Source organism: Micropterus dolomieu, linkage group LG22 (assembly GCF_021292245.1).
Source record: "Micropterus dolomieu isolate WLL.071019.BEF.003 ecotype Adirondacks linkage group LG22, ASM2129224v1, whole genome shotgun sequence".
NCBI classification, from domain to species: domain Eukaryota; kingdom Metazoa; phylum Chordata; class Actinopteri; order Centrarchiformes; family Centrarchidae; genus Micropterus; species Micropterus dolomieu.
The window spans coordinates 19,707,980-19,731,628 of NC_060171.1; the positions used below are offsets into that span (position 1 = coordinate 19,707,980).

Here is a 23,649-nt window from a genome sequence, read left to right on the forward strand (position 1 = left end):
TGGCGGTTTTTAACGGTGGCAGATGCTGTAATGTTATATGGATTAGTTATGCCCAACACTTGCAGTTTGTGTTCATATCTTTCTTTTTTTTAAATTGAAAGGTGATCCAAATAAAATCTGACTGCTATTGCAGCATCTCTATGGCGAGTCGTGGTGTGAGCTGCTATGTTGGTCCGTTGTTTTGCCCTCCAGGTCACTGCGCATGTCACGTGACTGAAAACTATGAATAATGTAATTATTCATACATACCAAAAAACTTTGATTAATAGCCAGGCTTTTATCTGAAAAATCACTGAATTGACCATGCCTATATTTGGGACAGTAGTCCATATGAGACAAGCCTTTAATTCCTTTCGCACAAAACAGAATTAGGCTTCTAAGAAATTTTATTTCAAACAGTATGAATATTCCTTGGATAAAAATGACAGAACAAGACAGTATCTACAACTTGGATGTATTTTTATAAAAAGCTTTTGATCAGTGAAGCCTTACAGACTAATAATCCAGGAATGAACACATTTGGACTTCAAAGGTAGGGAGTCTGCACTTTTTTTTCATCTCTTGCTTACCATGCCAGTAAATCTGAGTGAATTAGACTTTGGGGCTCATTGTTAACGTTACATGAACTCAACAATTGAATTGTGGAGAATCTAACCGTGCTAATGATGTGTAGCATGTTCATATTTAAGTAGTCCATACTTAGAAGTTTAAACATTTATATTTGTATTCATGAACTAAGCAGCTTAGAACTAGCTAAAGCGGGTGACCCGGCGGGGTTTAAGAGGTTTTATACATCCGGAGAACTTCTATAAAAATCAGACCAGGGGTCTAATTGAGACCTGCGTTTATTTGTCAAAATGTGGACCCACACCAGGCCATTGAAAGGGGTGGGAAGCTATTTGGGACTCGACTATTGGTACATTGGTGTTCAATACATTTTCAGTTAAGTTCAGCAACTTTGTGTCTCATTTGCTATTATTATTATTATTAATTGTTGTATTTTATCAATGCAAAAAACAAGACAAAACAACAGAAAACATCCTGATATCTGCATTATTTATCGGATGCAGGATGCCCTACTCTCTTTAATATTTGCATTGGCCACTGAAATATTGGTCTCATACTGGTTGATTACTACTTTACAATACGGTGCATAAAACTGAGTAGTTACTAAGGAACGATTGAGGAACAAATCAGGCACAACCTGATAATTAATTAATCGTTAATAAATAGTACAATACAGAATAGCTCAGAATGGAAAACTATATAGTAATACATTATGATGATGTACCAGAGAACTGAGTAGGAGATAAGACTACATTAATGACTCATCAGGTAATGATTACTGCATAAATATCGGTGAATCAACATACTGACCACTTACTTCATGAGCTGGTCCTGATTAACTCTGAACCAGCTGCTGATCACAATACTTGGTGTCCGTGTATCTATATAATTTTGCTATGTAAAATATTGTGATACTTTGCTGTATCGATTTTTCTCCCCACCCCTAATTATCAAGCATGCATTGTGCAAACTTACAGAATAATTTGAGCAGATACAAGAGCATAGTAAGTACCTAAGAAAACTAAAGAAATGCTCATGCTGAAAATAAACCCCCGATCACACAATTTCAAGCTACAACAGTTCTGACTCTCATACAACTTTAAAGCAACGTGAGGCTGGTGCAACAATTAGTCGGTCGATTTGTGTTATGAAGGTAACGGGAAGATACATGCCATGGCAACAAATGGTTTTAGTTCCCACCTTGGCAGCAAAACATTTATTTTTGTATACTAATACAAACAACTGATTCATACTAATGTCCTCACTAATGACAAATTTTTTGCTTCTTTTCAAACTTTGCTTGAGTCAGTGACTACTAATCACAGTCCTTATGATAACGCCAGTGGTGGAAGGGTATTATACCTTATAAATGTGAGTCTACATAAAGACATGATTCCATTCAAACTGTTACATAGGCCTTGAGGTACTGGTGAAAACAATGCATTCACACCATGTAATACCAATCCGCAAACATTCCACCCACAGCACAGCAGCCCTGAAGTTGTACAGCAGCTGTTGGACAGCCGTGTAAAAAAGGAGACAACAGAATATACACACAGTATCAGCTGCAGAAAGAAGCTCTTCGCCTCCAACATGTATCAAACTCTGGCACCACAACCACTGTAAGGTAAGATTTGTACTTTGTATTCAAGTAACAAACAAATGACATGGGTAAAAATACATGCTGATTTACATCGTTAGTCTCCAAACTTCAATTTACACCACCATACAAAGAGAGAACAGGGGAAATAAATCGAGAGATGGATAGTCCTTACAAAGATACATACTCTTGGCATAAGAGTATGCAAGTGTAGTAAAATAATAGTTACCATAATAGGCATTCAACGTAGAGCATGAATATAAGCTAAACTATATCTAAAAGCAACATGTGTTTAGAAAAACATAGGCTGAAATGAAAAAAAACCCCCACAAAACTGACATCCTCATTAGTTCACAACCACACATTTCTCTCTCATGTGTCAGACTACTGCCATATTTGTTTGTGTGTGTAAATGCACACGGGCGCCTCTGGCAACAAAAAAAGTCCAATTGTGGATTGATAGACATAATTATGTGTCCATGTCCTGGCTGGCTGAGGGTCGATATGTAATTTAACACTGAGAGCAGAATTAACAGGACTAGCCTTGCTCTACAATGAGCACAATGACTCTGGTGACTCATGTCATCACAAAGTCACACATTAAGGGACATGCACACAGAGATTAATTGAAAATGTGGTTCAGTTAATAACGTTCATGTGATTTTACTCATCAAGCTGGGTATGTCTGACAAACCACTCTTGTATTATACCAGATGGACAACTATATGAGGCTAACAGTGACGCACTGAAGAACCCTCTTGTAAAACCCATAGATGGTAACTATGTCGGTGCTGTGCCTGACTCTGCCTTGAACTGAACAGGGTGTACACTGGCCATGGTGTCAGGCGGGACACAGAAAAGTGCATGTTTATGCACAAACTACTGGTCGGACAACAAAGTCTCTTCATTTGGAGACTAAACCATTTTTTATTTTTTATTCTATTTATGCCATTTTATATTCTATTTATGGTACCTACTAGTATAGTAGTTTGTATGAATGTTTATTTGTTAATTGTATTTTCTATCTATCCATCCATCCATCCATCTATCCATCCATCCATCCATCCATCCATCCTTTGATGATGATGACATGGGGTATTTGTAAATGGAGCAGGTGTTATGAATAATGCATGATTAGACTTGCTGCTAATAGTCTATACAACCACTAAGGGTCTAAATATATAGATAAACGCCTACGGCTGTTAACTTAGCTAATTGCTAACCACCCATACATTATGCAATTGCATTTACAATGCACACACAGACACACAAATTTCAGCGTCAGGAGTCACAGTGAGCACCACTTCCAAAGTAATTTTAACAAAATCTGAGTTAACTGTGCATGAGCTCCTGTTTTATTCAGACAGAGTGCATGTACAACTGCACATGTATTTGTACTAGTTTATTTAGCAGAAATGTAAGGAGAAATGTGGTGAATGAGGTAGCTTTGAATAAATGTTTTGTGGAGAATACATTAAGGTTGGATAGAAGTGTTAAAGGAATATGGAAGAGTAGCTGGAGACATGTTACAAAGGAAATTATTGATAACGATACAAAGACATGCTCTCAAGTGAAGCGCAAAAGCTTACACAATCATTTCCCCTAACCCTGTCTATTTGCAGGCCATTTTATAATTGCATGTATCAAAGTCTATCCTGCTATTTTATCACACATTATACATTATCACACATTCTAAGTGTTTCATAACAGCATCTTTAATCTATGGATCATGTTAGGTGAGGTGAAAAAAACATGTTACACATGTTGTTATGTCATACTATGGAGAAAAAGAATCGGCGATAAATGCCATATGCACTTCAATGGAGACATTCAGTGGTGGATGTTTGTGACGGTCATGGCCACCCAACCCTCAATAATTACATTATTTTATATTACATTGAGCTCCTGAAAAACTCCACAGCGGGAAAGTGTACTGTGTTACTATGACAACCAGAAACCATGAGTGCAGTATGTCACAAAGTTTATCTTTTTGATATTTATTGATTTTTTTAATGTGGTAAAACACTGACAAAACTGCACAATGAATGACCAATGATATGACCCAACCATGAATCTTTCCACTTAAATGCATAGTAACCTTGATGTGTCTGGTGTCGATGTTAAATAGGTTACCTTTTTAAATAATCAAACAAATGTAGGTTTGAGAAGCTCAACAGCTGAATTTGTTTATTTGTGCCATTTAGAGACACTGTATACTCCTTTGCACAGACGCATAGTATAGTATACACAGACATGCACAAAAACACACGCGCGGAGGCCAATTACAGTGTTGGCCATCTGTCTTGCTCTTCTCTCCAAGGCTTCCTATAGGAATTCATTAAGAAAACTATTCCACTAGTCCTCACTATGGTATGGTAGATTTGATTACATTAGCTACATAGGAATACATCGGGAGCTAAGTCAAGCTTTCCAGTAAGAACGCGGGTCAGTCAAGTGTAAAGAGTGTGACAGATGGTAGCTCTCACAGCCATGTTTATACAGTTGAGCATTTTTCTCTCATTAGAATTGAAGGAGAGATCCGACATCCTGCAGTGAAGGTAGAGGTTGTTTTTACATTTGATTGAGACTGACAAAGCACATAAGATACATGATTTAAGGCTGAAACACTTTAAATACATTTCTGTGCACAACAACTGCATAATACAAATACTGTACCATGAAATACAGTGGTACTTCCTCTGTACAGCTTGTTATAGAGTTCTCCCCAGATTTCATTGGTCAGACTGGTTTGGACAGTTGTATGTGTGCCTTGCGCCACATCTCTTTAATTTTACTCATCAGTGTTCTCCCCAATTGGCCTTACCTACTGTGTCCTTTCTCAATCATTCATCCAACCACCTCCAATAGATCTGTCTGCGAGGTGAAATCCCCCTGCCATGCCTTCATTCACTGCCGCTGATCACATCTGCCAAGCTAAAAGCCCAATAAGTAAATGTTTATGGCCAGCCAGGCCCCACGAATGAGACTTATTCTGTTGTTGATAATGTTATCTTGTCATTCATCCACCCTCTCCTACCTTCATCCGTCCCTCTTTCTGACACTCTCTCTTTTTGCTCTCAATATGGATATATTGATCTTTGCCACTGGACTACTAGTTTCCCAGTCAATTGTACTGGCCCATTACTTTCTGTAATGGTACATAATTATCCAAGCCGGGTCTGTTCTGAGCTTGCCGGAACCCTGCTAAGAGACACCGATTCTTGGATCAATCAGTAAAACATGGTGTTCGGCCTCCGCTGGCCGATAAACCATCCTTTAGTGGCAGCACACAAGAAGTTGTACAAGTGACTGTAAATTAAACTATTCACCCATTCTATCTTTGATTATAGCTCCTCTAGCACCACAAAAACACACACTCACCCACATAAGCCCTGGCCCTCCCACCATGTAATGTGTTATGACAGCTTGTTTTAAATTTTGATGCTGTGCTTCCCAAACCCATGCTGACACACAAACATACGCGCCCGCGCGCACACACGCAGACCATGTTGTTCCAGTCCAGTTGAAGCAGGTCATTTCTCATAACTGGAATTAGCCTAGCAGTACACGGTTACAATTGACCCTTCGCTAAGCCACGCCCCAAATACACAGCTGGCCAATCACAGCGCAGTATAGGACTCCCTCTAACTGAGGTCCAGCACTTTTATGGCTGCGCTCCATTCAGTCTAATGAAAAGGAGTTGTTTTCTAGCTTTCTTCTGCTGTATTTTTCCAAGATATGGTCAAACGCTGTTCCTGGGGCACTTGTAGTAGTTACAGCAGCTACCCAGAGAGGTTAAAAGGAGAAGTACGATTTATTCTTTTTCCAAAACCTAAAATAAATCCAGAAATGTCTGCTGTGGATCGTTCCTAATGTAATGTTAGCTAACGCTAGCTAACTTCCAACTGAATGTAACGTTATAAAGCCCTACTGTTCTGCTGTGATGTGATGATTGTAATAATGAATAGAGGCCTACCCAGCTGTACAGGAACAGTGTTGATCCTTAATATCGTTGTCTTTTGTCTCAATCGTCGGGGGATGCGGTGGTTCACTTATACTGTGTGATTGGTAACATTAGGCTTTTATTTTATTTTTTTTACGTCAGTTTGACAGCCTGAATACAACCTTCAAATGTATAATGCAATTGCAAAACTGAGATCGCAACGCTTTTTCCAACAAATTTGACAATATTTCTCAGTTTGTCGGACTTAGCAACAGTAGCTAAGTGGGGCGGGGCTTAGCGAAGGGTCAATTACAACACACAAACACACATTTTTCACTGGTTGTATGCAAGAGAGAGAGACAAAGAAAGAGAGACAGACAGACAGAGAGAGAGAGAGAGAGAGAAACCAATCATCACTCACAGAAACAACCTTGATAGTGTGACAAACAGCAGTGGTAGGGAGCTACTACACCTCTGCCGAGCCTGAAGTCCGTGCTTTTCTTAACAGTAGGATCAGAGGAGACTCTTTAGTGAGATTTACATATTCTTCTGCTCTTGGGTGTAGTGTAGTGGACTATGCAATCACTAACATGGACCCCTCCACTTTCAACGCATTCACTGTCAGCCACTCTCAGACCACAACCAAATAAATGTGTTTAAATGAAAATTCCTAACAACCCTAGAAACAGAGCCCTGGTAAGCTGTAAAAACTCAGGGAGACATACAGATGAGCCCCAAACAATGATTTGTGATTGATTGATTTGTGAAAGCTCTAAATTCAACAAAACTGATCAATTAAATAACAACCTTTATCCAAAACCAATATGATGCTTACGTAATTTATAACTGCTAAATTGAACGGTATTGATTGGATTAATCTTGTTATGTCTTCTTCAAATTTAAAATTTCGATTTTGAAACTGCTTTGGTAACACTGTTTAATAAATGAAACATTCATGCCAATAAAGCACACTCAACTGAACTGAGAGAGAGAGCTCATTTAATGTTCATGAACTGAGCACTACTCTATTTCCCAATGAAGGAAAGCCTTTTACCAGAACGCCCAGTTACATGTTTCTCTCCAAGCAGCATCTAACCAAACAGGACAACGCACACATGGGCATAATGTATCTAACACACTTTCCAGTTTGCTGGTTTTCACTGCCTTTATCCCCCAGTGTCCTCCTGTACCTCCCCTGATATAGAACACATTCAGTCATATTTTAAAATATGCACTCCATGTGTTTCTTTCATTGTTATCACAACCTCATAAGACACTAAAAGAATATTATTATTTTATAAACCACTACCACCATTTAAGCTTTCCAGTCCAATCACATTGAGTGTGATACAAATATCACCATTCCAACCATCATCTCAGGCAGAGAAAATGTCCTTATTTGGGGACTGTAAAGGTTGGTAATGATTTGGGTTGAAATTAGAGAAAATTACTTAAAGGATGACAATGAAAGTGTTCTATATACTCTTACTATCTAGTCTTACTGCCAACAAATCTTATAACAAGTCCAAAATTAACACGTATTGCTTGTGTATCCAAAGCCTGATAAAGCATAGTCCTCCGTGCCTCAGACATTTATTGTTCTCTCTAAAAACTGTTGTTACTCCACAGCTGAATTTACTCCCATTTGAGTAACATTTAAAGATAAAACAGTATATTTCTTCTAAGATTGAAATGAGTGAATGAGTGAAATAGGCTTGGGGCTGAGAGCCACAGACAGGGTAGAGAAGTTGGAAAATATGAGCAGACTAATGAATTGTTTTTTGTCATTTCAAGGGATTTGTTGACAAAAAGAAAAATATGAAACAATGCCAGCCTTATCCTTTAATATGTGTCGTGCAAATAGAAATGTATTATAGACCTCAGGAATCAAAGCTGATCATGGGTCCTTATGTAGGACAGCTCAATAATTGCCCTATAACTGCACACAGGCCCTTTCTGCTCTGATAGTCTATAAGCTATCAGCTGTCACATTTTAAATATAAAGCGTCACAAATAATAAACCATAACAAAAACCTGTTTGTTCCTTTCATCCAAATTGCAGTGATTGCAACCCACATGACAGAAATATCCCTGAGCTTCGGTCATTTTGGTTCCACACTCCCACTTGGACCACTTCTCTTCAATCTCCCCTTTCAGTCCATTATCACAACGTGCAACAAATACAGTGGAGATAATGACCAGGTAAAGGATACCTCTGCTTCCACTCAAGTACACACAAATGTGCATGTCCCTGCATACACATATACAAAGAGGTGAAGCATGGTGTGAATGCAAAAAGAAAAAATCTGACTGATAATACTCACACAAAAATGCAGACATGCCAACCCACTCGCAAACAAGGATATTGTTACTGGATAAACAACTTCACTGCAAGCACTTTTACATCATTCTTCATACAAATTGTATATACAAATATGGTGTGGTTAAGTTTAGGCAACTAAAACCACTTAAGGTTTGGGAAAGATTGTGATCATGGTTAATCATTTAAGAAAGCCAACAGACTCTCAGATGGAACATGAGTCCCAGCCACTGGTATCCAAGATAAACGTGTCACATGGCAATTTAACTCCCTTAGCTCTTGTTGCCCTGCTATGTGAACATGAGACTTCCTCCTGCATTGCCACTGAACACTAGCATTGAATGTAAATTGTGTAATGTGCCAATATGAAATGTAATTCCACAGAAGACTGACCACCTTCACTCCCCAAGCACACAAGCTATAGTATATTTTTTAATAATACCTGGTTGTAGAGAGCACACACATGCAGGGCGGTGTTTCCAGATGCATTCTGGGCACTCATATCAGCTCCATAGAACAGCAGGTGTTCCAGGTGTTGCACGTGGCCATAGCGGCATGCCTGAAAGAACACATTTACAAAATGAACTCTTGTTTACATACAAAAACAAAACAGAACAATCACAGCGTCCCAGAGAATAGAATGTCCATGAGCAGGACAGAATATTTTATATTTTATATGTCATATTTGTTGTATTGACGAGGAACAAGAAATGAGGAGTGTAAAAGTGTGACTAAGGTCCCATGCTGGATTTCAACCAGGGATGTAATGGGTATGTGCAACTTGGCCAAATGAGTCAACAATATATTGTGTTTTTGTGAGCTGACCAATCACAATGAAGGGTGAAAATTGATGCTACATAAACAATCGAGAGTTTGGCAGCAGCCCCCCTCTGGCTCTACCTATTAGGTTGAAATCAGGCAGTTTATTGTTTGTTGATGTAACCAACCTCTTTCCTTTGCCACACAATACAATTGGAGCAGTGATTATTATGGAATAATATTCCCTAAAACAAAAGGCATCCCAAATCTGCATGTGTAGGTGATCTGCAGATTTGTAGCAAATGGAACAAAAACTAAAACATGTGAACTTCAGAAAGGTTAAAAACTATTGAATCTTTTTCTGGTGTTTTTCCTCAAGCTAATTCAACTGATTCAAGGTGTTAGTCTCTAAAAGGAAAAGAAAACATTATTTGTATCACCTGAGGTTAAATGTAGATCTGGCACTTAGAATGTTTCAGACATGAACGATGCCTTTTTTCAACTTCATTGTTTCGCATAACTGGGAGCAATAAACTTTTTATCTAACCCCTATTTTCTCTCTTTTTTACCCCCTCCTACTCCGCCGACAAAGGAGCACACAAACTCTCTCCAGGAATTGCTGTGTTATGTGTGAGGGCAGTGAGACAGCAGACAAACAATGCTGGGATTGCTGTTGGTGATAAGACCATCAGTAGTGTATCCTTTTGTACACAATAGATACCACTAGAAAACCAATGCTGGAAATGACACAGAAAAAAGTAGGGCTGAAGAATTATTTTGATTAGAATAATTGGATTTACTGTACAGCATCTTGAATTTATAAACAAATAAACAATCTGATTCAGCGTTGAAGTAACACTCCTTCCATTTAAACTCCTTATTGTATCTGCACACTGAAAGCATACATAAACCCCCCCCCCCCAAGTTATCTCTCCTTCAGTGTATGTCTTCATTGCTCACCACTGTAGCACCTGAACACACTTGCTTTAGGGAAAGCAGAATGGAGGACAGATATGGTGTGTGATGGAGGTGCACCACTGTGCTAAGGCACACAAACTCACAGACAAGACACCAGAAATCAGTGGACCTCTTGCAAGAACATTTTCGTATTTCATAAATTTGTCTGCTCCAAGTTAGATTTACGAAACTCTCTTACCTGCACAAATTTCTCATAACTTGCTTGTTTCAGACTGACGAACACCACCTGTTCATGAGATCATGCATCCTTTCATGACTCGTACAACAGGTCTGGACCACTCGTGAATTAACTTCATACTTTAGACAAAATTCAAGGTATGATAAAAATTGATGAACGCCACAAATTCTCTTAAATTGGTCGTATCTGTGTGTGCAGCTGGTTCTTTCATAAGGCCCATTGTCTTTTGTTTATTTTCTGTTTTATCCGGGACTACAAAGTTCAGTTCAAACTTATCCCAGGAAAAAAAATTACTTGTGAACTATGAAAGAAAGAATAAACAGATGAAGGGGGAAGTGGGAACATGTCAGTAATGAAAGGTTGGTGCGGGACACAACATTGACCAACATGGTGCCTCTTTTTGCAATTTTATTTCTTCTGTTACTCACTTCAAATTAGTTATTATATTTACAGTGACAACAGATAAAATAGTATATACCATAAAACTTTGATTAATAGCCCGGGCTTTTATTTGCTAAAATCACTGAATTGACCCTGTCTATATTTGGGATAGGCTTCCATATGGGACAGACCATTAATTCCTCTTGCACAAAACTGAAATAGGCTACTATGAAAGTTTATTTATTTCAAACAGAATATTACTAGGATAGATGGATGGAGAATATTACTGTTAAAAATTAAAAATGATCAAATAATATACACGTCATTCATTTGATCTAGCTCCGACAGACAACTTTTTTATTTTGTAGGAAGCAACATAACAAAAACAACAACATGGTGCAGGATGAGAAAAGTGTGGCAGAACTTAGCACACAGAGAGCAATGGACTTCACATGATAATATTCACAACTTCGATAAATTTTTAGGAAAAGCTGTTTTGATTCTTTTGATCGGTGGACCCTTACAGAGAAAAGGAATAATAATCAAGGAACAGATTCGGACTTGACGAGCGCTTCAAAGGTAACAGGAGTCGGCACTTAATTTTTTCGTCTCTTGTAGCCTACTATGCCCGTTACACCGGTAAATCTATGAGAATTTGACTTTGGGGCTTGTTGTTTCCATTACATGAACTGAACGATTGAATTGTGGTGAAGCTAACTGATATAACGATGTGTAACATGTCCATACTGACATATTGATCATAAGTTTTAACATTAATATTTGTATTAACGATCTAAGCACCTCAGAAACAGATTAAGCTGGCAACCCGGTGGGGTAAAAGAGTTTTTATACATCCAAAGAACTTATATAAAAACCAGATCAAGCGTTTACTGGAGACCTGCGTTTATTTGTCTAAATGTGTTTTCACACCAGTCCAGCAAACTTGGTAGGCGGCAATTTGGGACTCGGCTATTAATTGTTAATTAAAAGTTTTACGGTATGCCATTCAACATTTACTCTGCACTTATTCATATTCAGTATCAGCAACAGAGGTGATGAATCCCACAGCTGTCTGTTTGGTTCCATTTACAGTACAAGGACCTTTAGACCTCTAGTATCTTTCTCATATATAAGCTAAAAATCACAGAGTAGGGTATGGCTTGAGACAGTATGTGTATAAAATGTACACGATATGCTGTGTTTTCTCTTCAGAAGTCAAGGACCTATTTCTAACCTTGACAGAGACAGACACCACTATTTGGACTGGCAGGCATTGGCTTAGATACAGCTGCAGCAACAGCAGAATGAGTAACTGTGAGTATCAATGTAGTCCCAGTCCCAGTAACACCTAATTTCTGGATGCCTCTAACTCAGTATAGAAACACATATAGACGCTTTCAACGGTAACAAGATAAACAAACGGTACTGCGCATGTGCATTACTCTGGCCCAAACTTAACTTCCGGCAGACTTCTGCACGCAATCCATAACAAATAAGTAACAACAACTGTTTGCAGGAGAGAGAGAGAGAGAGGGAGCGAGTGAGAGGAGGTGCTGAGCGAATATGAGCTGCGTGCAGCTCTGCAATCAAATAAGTTTTCCCATCTTAAATAGTGAAAAAAAAAACGGAAATCAAATATGTGGCGGTCAGTGCTGATAATGTGGTGGGCCGCCACAAACAAATGAATGTATAGGAAACACTACTGGATATCCCTCACCATATTAGCCAGTAAACACAAACTCAGTAATAAACAAAAAGAAAGGAAGTTAACTTTGGGCCAGGCGCGTCACGTTGGCAACACGTCTGATGAAAGCGTCTATAGTATATATAGGTAGTGACAGTGGTAGTTAGAGTTTTTCCTGGTGTACTGCATATTTTTGAGTAAATGAGCATTCAAAATGTGTGTGTGTGTACATGTATAGGTGTGGGTGGTCACTTGGCTTGGGCAGTATCAAGGTATTATGGTACACTAAGGTATTTAGAAATCCTGACTTTCGATACCGTCAAAAATACAGATGTTCCTCTTTCTACTAAACTGATACAAACACGCTATATTGAGGTAATGTGTTGTGGTGTGGGCCCTCAAGATAGGCGGGTGACGCCGCAACTCGGCAACTGCGAGTGTTAAGGGTAACGTTACAGGACTAGTAAAGAAGAATAAAGGGGAGCCAGCCAACACAGATGAAGCTGTATGCACATCATTGCTGTTCAGCCCACGGATGTGTCTGTACGACTACGATTTTGTGATAATGCCTTAGATTGAAACTCGTTGCTAAATTAAAAATGCTGGGAGCTATTAGTACAGTGTACAGAGCTCTGATTCACACAATGAAGTATGCCACGCCAGCAGTGTTTTTCCAAATACAAAATTGATTTGAGCAGCCAACCCACATACATATGCAGAAAAAAAAGTTTTTCAAGTATTTGTATTTATTTCTTCTGCTTGGAAATGCAGTGGAAATTGATTGAGAAGTCTGCCAAAATGGTGAATGTCCAATATTTTAGACTGGAAAAAACCCCGCCACAAAAGAAATTCTCAGACTGAGAAACACCATTCATCCATCCATCGTCAACCGCTTATCCTGCGTACAGGGTAGCAGGACTGAGAAATACACAAAAGTCAATTCAATGAACCTCTGAAAACTAGTCAAGACCTTTGAATTGTAAAATTTCACACTGCACCTGCATGTGTACCTATCAGTGTTCTCTGTCTGTATGTGTGTCAGTGTGTATTACCTGGTGTATCTCCTGCCAGCCATTCTCATCCACACAGCCGACCTGTGCATGATCATGCAGCAGCAGCTCGCAGCAGTAGGGGTCTCCTCCTACCATCGAGCTGTGGTAGAGAGGAGTCAACCCCCTACTGTCTTTATAGTCAGGCGATGCCCCCAAGTCTAACAGCGTCTAGTGGGAAAAGAAGAAGATTAGGGGATAATAATGCTTCATACAGTCCCCGGTCTCACTTGTTTATTTATATATATATATATATATATATATACACACATACATACATATACACACACACATACACACATTATATATATAATTTTGGCTCCGTACGCCACCAAAATGGATTTGAAAATAAACAACCGAGATGAAATTGAAGTGCAGACTTTCAGCAATAATTTGAGGGGTTTAACAAAAATATCAAATGAAACGTTTAGGAATTGCAACCATTTTTATACACAGTTCCTTTCTTTAGGGGCAAATTAACAAATCATAAATAAAATGTTCATTTTTAATACTTTGACTGCTTGGAGTCTGAAACCCATGGAAATTATCAAACGCTGGGTTTCCTCCTTTGTGATGCTTTGCCAGGCCTTTACTGCAGTCTTTAGTTGTTGTACGTTCGAGGGTATTTCTGCCTTACGTTTTGTCTTCAGCAAATGAAATGCATGCTCGATCAAGTTCAGAACAAATGACTGACTCAGCCATTGCAGAATATTCCACTTTTTTGCCTTAATAAACTCCTGGGTTGCTTTCGCAGTATGTTTTGGATCATTGTCCATCTGTAGTAAGTGAAGCGTCGTCCAATCAACTTCGCTGAATTTGGCTTACTCTGAGCAGACAATATATTCCTATACACTTCAGAATACATTTACATTTATTCATTTAGCTGACGCTTTTATCCAAAGCGACTTACAATTGCTGTATACGTCAGAGGTCGCAAGCCTCTGGAGCAACTAGGGGTTAAGTGTCTTGCTCAGGGACACATTGGTAGATGGGTCACAGTGGGGGATTGAAAGGCATAGTCTTATCCATTGCGCCATCACCACCCCCTGTCTTCTGTCACATCATCAATAGACACTAGTGACCCAGTGCCATTGGAAGCCATGCATGCCCATGCCATCACATTGCCTCCACCATGTTTTACAGATGATGTGTTATGCTTTGGATCATTAGCTGTTCTAAGCCTTCTCCATACTTTTTCCCCCCATCATTCTGGTACAGGTTGATCTTAGTTTGATCTGTCCAAAGAATGCTATTCCAGAACTGAGCTGGGTTTTTTAGATGTTTTTTGGCAAAGTCTAATCGGGCCTTTCTATTCTTGAGGTTTATGAATGATTAGCACCTTGTGATGAAGCCTCTGTATCTGCTATTTTGTTGTCTTTATGTTAGACTTAGATATGGATATGCCTACCTTCTGGAGAGTGTTCTTCAGTTGGCTGGATGTTGTGAAGGGGTTTATCTTACGATCATCCACCACTGTTGTCTTCCGTGGACGTCAAGGTCTTTTGGTGTTGCCAATCTCACCAGTGCATTCTTTTTTTCTCAGAATGTACCAAACTGATGATTTGGCCACTCCTAATGTTCCTGCGATCTCTCTGATCGAGTTTTTATTTTTTGCAGCCTAGGATGGCCTGTTTCACTTGCATTGAGAGCTCCTTTGACCACATGCTGGAGGTTCGCAGTAACCGCTTCCAAATGTGAATGCTACACTTGGAATTAACTCTAGACCTTTTACCAGCTTAATTGATGAAGAAATAATGAAGGAATAGCCCATACCTGTCCATGAAACAGCTTTTGAGGATTGTGTCCAATTATTTTTGGTCCCTTGAAAAAGAGGGGGCTTCTTATTAAAGATCTGTAATTCCTAAACCCTTTCTCCAATGTGGATGTGAATATCCTCAAATTAAAGCTGAGAGACTGCACTTTAACCCCATATTCATTATTTAACTGTAACTTGCAGTTACTTTGGTAAACAGCAAAAATAACAAAACTTGCATAAAATATTTGTACATACACAATTATAGATTTTATAAAATAGGTTAGCTAGAGTATGACCTTTCATAGACTTATGATACCCAAAAGCAGTCCAGTGACATTAAATAAATGACAATGATTGAGCGGAAATAACCAATTCCAATTTCAATAGTTCTGGCTCAACAGGAAATGAATTACATGACTCATGCAAACCTTTCATTTAGGTTACAAGCCTACTCAAACTAGACACATGCAAGGCTATTCAATGAATATGCCAGCCCATTCAAAGAGAGCACGTTAAGCCTCACCTATTTAGTAATTGCTCAAGCACCCTCTGTACTCAATAGCTCTGCCAGATAATGCCTGCCTGTAAACTCTCCTTTCTCAGAGGAAAAGTTTGCAAGCAGGCAATTGGTGTAGCAAAAGAAAAAAAAGTGATAAGTCAGCTTTCTGCAGTGATTGTGTGTGTGTGTGTGTGTGTGAGAGATATTCTCACTATAAGCGCTGTATGGTTCTTGCTGCGCACGGCCTTGTGTAGGGCAGTAATGCCATCTTTTGTTCTGAAGTCCAGATGCGCCCCTCCACTCTTCAGCACCTTGATGAGCTCTGCACATCCCTCCAGCTGTGCTGCCAGTGTTAGAGGACATTCTGTAAAATCCAAGGATGACCAAACAAAGAATATCAAAATTTTTCCAGATTTCCACTGACATTATTGTGCATTCTTCTAAGAAAATGAACATCTAACAACTGAAGCTGTCACTATTTGATGACAAAATTGTCCACTACAGTTATTAAAGCTGTGGCTACACTTTCACTGACTCTGCATTTGGATACTGCCTTGGCTGTCGTGATTGTCACCCACCAGTCTGCCTAAGTGGCTGCTTCCTGTTGATGCCAAACCAACCTATTCTCATGTTCCCTTCGCCTCACAGCTCCACTGTCGGACTAAACGTCACCCAACAGGGAAATCTCCTTTATGGCTGGACAAACATTTGCATAAACGAGAGGAGCTTAGCAAAGAGTAATCCAGCTTTGCCCAGCATGCAGAAGGCTTATTGCAGAAAATCCATACATGGTCATTTTGTGGTGAAGACAGGCAGAGAGAAAGCACAAGAGAAAAGGCAAATCAAGGTTGGAAAAAAACCCTGTTAATTAACTAGAGCATCGTAGGGATGGGATATTTCTAAGCACAGGCGTCCGTACCTCCTGTGTCTGGATCATGGAAGTTGGGGTCCAGGCCTTTCTCCAGGAACCTTGAGACTTTTTCAATGTTCCTCTGCTGCATGTACTCCATAAACTTCTTCAGGTTAGCCTAATGGAGGGAGACAAGGAAATGGGAAGAGGGGAAGGCAGAGGAAGAGACAGCTGTGATTGGGTGATGTCAGACTCATGTGGATAGGGATGTTTAATAATGCAGCTGAGAGATGAAAGCTAAAGTCACTGCTCTCTCTTTCCGATTCTGAAGGTTTTATTTCTGTTCAGTCATGAAAAGCAAATGGACCATGTGCAGCAGATACATAAGCTATAATAGGTTGGACCAAAAAAGACAGGAAAAGGGTTGTAAAGTAACACTGAAATAAAGACCTTTCCTTTGGAGATTAGTGCCAAGACAATGAGATCTTGAGGCTAACTTCACATTTTGATTTCAAATGTAATGGTGATATTGTACACTGCCTGATAAGAGTACTTTCACATCATCTAACATAGATGTTTAAAACCATTTTAATAAAACAAGCACAAACGTGCATAAATCGACATCCAGATCCTACCCACCCTAATTGCAATGCACATATGCTGTACACACACACACACACACACACATACACACAACACACACACAAATACACTTAATTTCCTCTGTGACTTATGATTAAAAATATTCATCACCTCTGCTGATGGGTGTAAGCCTGCAGAGTATATAATGAAAAATGAATCTATGAGCAAGGTACCAGCAGCATCATTTCATATTAGATTACTATAGCCTGAAGAATCAGGACAACAATCTATCTCGGACTATCAGAGCTATAATATAATCACCCAGAATGTATCTAATGACTATGTATTGTACTTACAAAAGACAAAAAAAAAAAGAATAAAGTAAAACTAATTTACTAAGCTATACTTTTAATATTAAACAATGAAAACATGGATGACAAGCTAATATGTCTCTTGAGGACGTAAAATTACACAATATCTGCAGCATCCCAAATGAGCTTCAGAGAACTTTCATTACTATTGCATTCTCTCAAGGTTTCTCAGCCTCAGTCATTACATAACATCCACATGTGCAAAGCCTCCAGACACACACACACACACACACACATATATATATATAGACATTGCATTTTACACAGCTTAATTACTTAGCACAAAGCATTTACTTTAACATAACAAACTTAAAGACACACATACAAACATGCACACTCACATTAAAGAATGAGAACAGAACGCAGCAGCCGTTTTGACACTCACCATGTGCGGCATCATATGCTGTATATCCCTAGTTCTGAAAAGTCACGCTCTACAACACCTTCCGAATCTCACATCACACAGCCCCTCTCTATTCACACCAAGTCATCTGCAGCCCGCTTGCCTCTACAAGCCTGCATCTTGGTCACACACACCACACTGACATGCTGCGAGGAGCTGCCGACCGCTACTCTCACCATCTCCAAGTCAAACGGAGTGAGAGAAATTCACTTTGGCTTTTTCCTTTTTTTGTAGCTGTTCTGAGGCAGTTGTTATGGTGATGGGATACAAAGACAGCTCTGGCAGCCAATGTACACATGAGTGGGAAGAGCATTGAGTGTGTGTGTGCATGCACGCGTGTTTGCCCTGCATAATGCCTTGAAAAGGCTCAGGGGTGATTTGCCAGTGATCAGCTGGATCTGAAGTGTGTTTTATCGGCTGTTGAACAAAGGGACTGATAACAAGGCTTTGTTTTATCTGCTTTGGTGAAGGTCTTAATAAACTCTTTTTCTTCTTCTATTTTCTCCCTCTCGCTATCTTTGTATCTCTGTATCTCTGTAACTCAGACACTTAAATGCACACGTGCAAAAACACATACAACAATAAAACTGTAAAGGGTGACAGTCTGTCACACATCAGATTTGGAAGTTAAAGCTCTGTGCAGGACTGGTGGAGTGAATAAACACAATATCTACTCGTTGTTATTTTTGCAAGACTAAAAAATTACCTCATTTTACTTAAATTCTAAACCCAGTAAGACAGTTTTACAGTTTATATTTCAAGCTCAAAAGCATTTCCAAAATGGCCCCAATTTTATACTTGACAAGATCAAAAAAGAAACATCTAAACTTTAATCTCTGCATGTCTTTTCCTTTTAGATATGCAATTCCCTTTCTTCCTGACTTCCTGACTCAAAAAAGTCTGTGTCATGTTCCTAGTTTGAGCAAAATATAGTGAAAAAGACTTCATTTATTTTCATCATTTATATATTTATTTCATATCGGTGCCCTGATTACTTTTAGTAGCAACCGCCTAACAGTGGATAGGTCTATCTTTAGCATTTATTATTATCAAATGTGTTTTCATCCATGTGGAAAAATTTAAAAGGAGTAGGGAAAATTTGTAAAACTACAGTCTGTTTGCATTGCATTCATTAATTTGCCAAGTTTTATTCACGTAATTAATGTGAATAAAACTTGGTTAATTAGGAGCCACATCTTGCACACGGCAGTAGAAGACTTGATACACTATGCAGGCTGTACAAGGTGGATGGGGCTAAGTGGTGCATGCATGTAGGCTTCTCTGGCAGTCAGTCCATCTTTGTGACAGCATGACATCAGCTTGTCTGAAACCAGTGAATAAACTGCTGTAGGATGTTATAACCCACTAACATAGAAATGCCAATCAATCACAGGAATAGGAGATGGCTGGGGAGCTGTGATTGAGCTGGTTGTTGAGGGAGAGGATGTGTATGTGAACTGGAGAAGCTATACTGAAGGTAACTATTTCTGGATAAAAGCACGGTAATTGCTTAGGGAAAGTCCCTGAATGGACAATTCATGCCCTAATGTTGTGAAGTAAAAATCCATTTTTTTTTATCAGCAGCCTTAAACTTGGCAGTTTGCGGTTGTAGCTCGGGTGCTAAAAGGGCAATACTTTATAACCTCTTCTTTCTTCTTTTTTTTTTGTTAATCGTTTAATAATAATAATACCCCCTTTATAACCTCTTCAACATCAGACTAGGCTATGCCTCACCACAGCTCTGCAGTTTCCATGTATGGTCATCTATTGTTATACCCTCCATAGATAACATGTGAGTTCACTGCCACCACATACACAAGCACACACAAATGTGCCTTATGTCACTATGAGATCTATACCACAGCAACCACTGTCCTCTGCAGGGAGGAAGAACAACCCTAGCAAAGAGACAGAACCAGAAGAAACAAGACATAAAAATGACAGATTTGGTATACTGTGGTGCCCAACACTTACACACACATACACAAGTAGGTATGTAGCTAGATAACTGTGCATGCTTACACAGTGAGGAAAAAGCAAGAAACTCTGTATTATCATACCACCAAAGTGCTGAAGGGCACTCTTGGAGAAATTCGGTTTGGATAAAAGAAAGTACAAAAGAGATCTACAGTCTTCAAAAAGCTACATCTGTAATACATCACAGACAGAAAAAGCCCCTCAGTCTCACATCCTGACAAACAGGACTGCTGTACAGAGTAATGAAACAGCAGCACACACCGTTTGCCTTTAGAAGGAAAGATTTGTTCATAGTCATTCCATAATAATTTTAGCTGATGACGGAGCCAACAACTCCCATCTCTTCTCAGTAGCCATTCAATAATGATTACCAATGTAGCAGGAAACTCTCAGACAGCTAATACTCGTCACTTCCAAACAGTGCTCACACCATGTGGCTTTAAATTCTCAGTCTTAGGGTGCTTTCACACCTGTTCATTTGGTCCGGACCAAGTGAAAAAAATTATACACTGTTGCATTTTAGTTCTGGTCCGGTTCATGTTCACACACACAGTTTTACAAACCAGAGAAGTAACCATGACATTACACAGACGTACAGGTAACTTGTTGATTGGACAGCTTTGGCGATTGTCATCCTGCATCATTAGGACCCACGTGGGGAAATCAAACTCCGGTGACTGACAGAAGTTTGTGCAGCACTTTAATGCTTCTGATCTGTATCGCAAAGAGCTCACGAAGTAATCATTTATTAAAAGCATGATTAGTTATGTTAGACCGCAGATCGAGCGCATAGCCTGTTATGAATAATAACGTAAAAACAGGACATGTACAGTAATAATTCGGGGCTTATTCGCCTATAGTATACTGTGGTATCGCTGTGACACATTTTTTATGGACTTAATGAACTGACAAGGTAAACGGAATACTACTTGCCCTCTTTTTTTTTAACAGATTTTAACCTATTAATCAGGGAAATACCCGCGCTGACAAGTAGGCCATACCTTATAAAATGATTTTCATAAACATAGCGGCTTATACAGATCAATTATAAGATTGCTGAACGCTGAACGCACCTCTTCAAGGAGGTCTTGGTACACTTGTTTGGTCTGCTTTTGGTGCGCACCGGAGTGCGATTGCTGCATTCACACCTGCCAAAACGAACTCTAGTGTGAATCAACTGAACTAAATGAGGCAGGTGTGAAAGCACCCTTAATGTGTCTCCCCCCGACTGCTTCTCAGATCCCACACTTGATTCCAAAAGAGTTTGGTCTGGTGACAGTGGCAGTACTATATTTTAACGGAAATATTACTAAAGGAACAAACAAATGGCATGGTTGCACAGGCAAATGGATGATGTAGCGAAACTGTTGCAATGTGCACAAGCTCATGACCAAGCTTGTCAGGTTTATTATATACTCCCATTACCTGCAAAAAATAATGTCATGTGACCCTAAACTTTGACTGCAAGTTTGACTGTTGGTCTAAGTAGCATCCACAATACTGTCATGAGGACGGGGTAACTGCTGTGCTGGATCAAGAAAAAAGAGAGGGAAGACAAACAAAGAAAAGATGAGAGGACAAGAGAGAGAGCAAGGGAGAAATGAAAGACAGTGTTTCATCTCAGTGCAGCAGAGCGAGAAACAGCAGCAATAATCAACATCTAGAATCTATGGCAATTTACCAACATGTTAAACCAAGAAAATAGCCAGCAGATTCAGTTTGATGCTGAGCATGGAGTGTCCTAGCCTGCTCTCCATATGATTACAAATGACAAAATAAATATGCAAAACACAGATTATTAATGAAAGTGATCTGAAATTTTGAATGTAATGTATTAATGACACTCCAACTGCTAATATTAATCTTGACTTGACAGTTATTCAGGAAACCGTGAGACACCCCCTAGACAGGTTTTTGGGAACCTCTTGTTATTGGGGGGCAGCCTTGTTACTCTTAGAATTACAGGGTATTGTCATCAGAATTACACCTGGAGGACTTCACACCCCTGACTAATTTAGGATTCTGTCCTCCCCATTAGACTTTGTTTGAATATTAGCATATTTGGATATGTGTCCTGAATACTATGCAGCACCTTGTAAAGGATCACCAATCAGAGGCAGAAAATGAGTGGAAGAGCTACTCCAGCTAGCAGGACAAAGAGGATAAAGTTTCCTTCTTTTAGTTCAGCACCCTGAGGAGGCTCTTGTCTCCTCCACCACTAAGGGGGGATTATCTGCCATTACCTGATAAAAGCCTGGGTAGGAGGCCAGAAATTTCACAGACAACACAACTCCCCTTGCCTCACTTGCAGACTTTCCTTCCTCTTCACCATGTTCTGCAGCTATTCTTCTTTGGCGTTTTTGCCAAAACTTCATAAAAAGAGGTGTACCCACTTACCTCAATAGCTCATGTGTTATCCATACCGCATGTACTGTATGTGTGTCAGACACTTTCACAGCCCTATATTTCCAATAATTACCACATGGCTACATAGCCCCTGGTCCCCAACAGCTGGCCTACAGAACGCTGTGCCATGGCTGAGTAGTAATTACAATGCTCACCAACATGATGCTTATTCAGTAGGATCATATACTGGCCTAATTTGAGCTGGCCCGTAAAATATACACATGCTCTAAAGCGTCACAACTGCTTAGGCAATAAACACGGTGAGCCAGTGCTCTGGGTCATGGGGATGCTCTGGGGACAGACAGACATCAGGATGATATGAGCACAGCCTAAACAGTTGGGAAAGAGCAGAGGCCTCAAGCTGGCATGGAACTAAAGCTTTTCCCAGTCAACACAGAGTCCTGCTGTCAGTGCCAGCTGCCTTACACATTCTGTACCGTGAAGACAAGCATATTACAGTCAAAGATATTCCCACATTCCAGTCAAGGCTTATAGCCGGTGCCTACATGTGACATTCACCCATGTGTTTAAAGTCCATATGAAGGAGTTCAGACTTCCTGCATTTTGTAGGAAAGGTAGCCACTGCACAGGGTAATAATCCCTGATAGTTGGCAACAAACTTGTTTCTTACTGATCTTATTGTGACTACAACCACTGATTCACATGGGGCTACTTTGTGCTTTCAACTCGTCAGGTATACCCTGTCAGCGTTGAGTTATCATATTGGTGTAGTGATGCCTTTTCAGATGCCAGGTGACTCTTCGGTTCAGCCAGTCTGACAGTGATGTGGAAAACGGCCGTGACACTAATGTGACAGTGACACTGATGAGCAAAACAGCTGAAACTGTTTTGGTCAATTGGATTAACTTAATTACTTGCAAGCACTCTGTTAATAAATAAATATGTAGTAAAGTCTGTACATACAGTGGGTACGGAAAGTATTCAGACCCCTTTAAATTTTTCACTCTTTGTTTCATTGCAGCCATTTTCCAAAAATCAAAAAAGTTCTTTTTATTTCTCAGTAATGTACACTCAGCACCCCATCTTGACAGAAAAAAACAGAAATGTAGAAATTTTTGCAAATTTATTAAAAAAGAAAAACTGAAATATCACATGGTCATAAGTATTCAGACCCTTTGCTCAGTATTTAGTAGAAGCACCCTTTTGATCTAATACAGCCATGAGTCGTTTTGGGAAAGATGCAACAAGTTTTTCACATCTGGATTTGGGTATCCTCTGCCATTCCTCCTTGCAGATCCTCTCCAGTTCTGTCAGGTTGGATGGTAAACGTTGGTGGACAGCCATTTTCAGGTCTCTCCAGAGATGCTCAATTGGGTTTAAGTCAG

General features: G+C 39.5%; 1 protein-coding gene and 1 long non-coding RNA gene across 7 annotated transcripts in view; one reads left to right on the forward strand and one right to left on the reverse strand.

Moving 5' to 3' along the window:
• Positions 1–23,649, reverse strand: part of shank3a (SH3 and multiple ankyrin repeat domains 3a) — a 113,788-nt gene that overhangs the window by 81,117 nt on the left and 9,022 nt on the right. For 5 of the 6 annotated variants that reach the window (XR_006822688.1, XR_006822689.1, XM_046036419.1 and 2 more), the window contains exons 2-5: positions 16,634–16,742; positions 15,927–16,078; positions 13,463–13,630; positions 8,873–8,989 (exon numbers count right to left, since the gene is read on the reverse strand). Coding sequence is in view for 4 of the 6 variants with exons in the window: in XM_046036419.1 (XP_045892375.1) it covers positions 8,873–8,989; positions 13,463–13,630; positions 15,927–16,078; positions 16,634–16,742 (546 nt within the window). In the remaining 2 variants the exon portion in view is untranslated. Of the gene's footprint in view, positions 1–8,872; positions 8,990–13,462; positions 13,631–15,926; positions 16,079–16,292; positions 16,411–16,633; positions 16,745–23,649 lie in introns of those variants that run through there. The other variant, XM_046036422.1, reaches the window with a different exon arrangement.
• LOC123961238 overlaps positions 9,102–23,649 on the forward strand; it is a 21,741-nt gene continuing 7,193 nt past the window's right edge. Inside the window, exons 1-4 of the long non-coding RNA XR_006822690.1 lie at positions 9,102–9,200; positions 9,782–9,885; positions 10,379–10,482; positions 11,939–12,040. This is a non-coding gene — a long non-coding RNA (uncharacterized LOC123961238). The remainder of the gene's footprint in view (positions 9,201–9,781; positions 9,886–10,378; positions 10,483–11,938; positions 12,041–23,649) is intronic.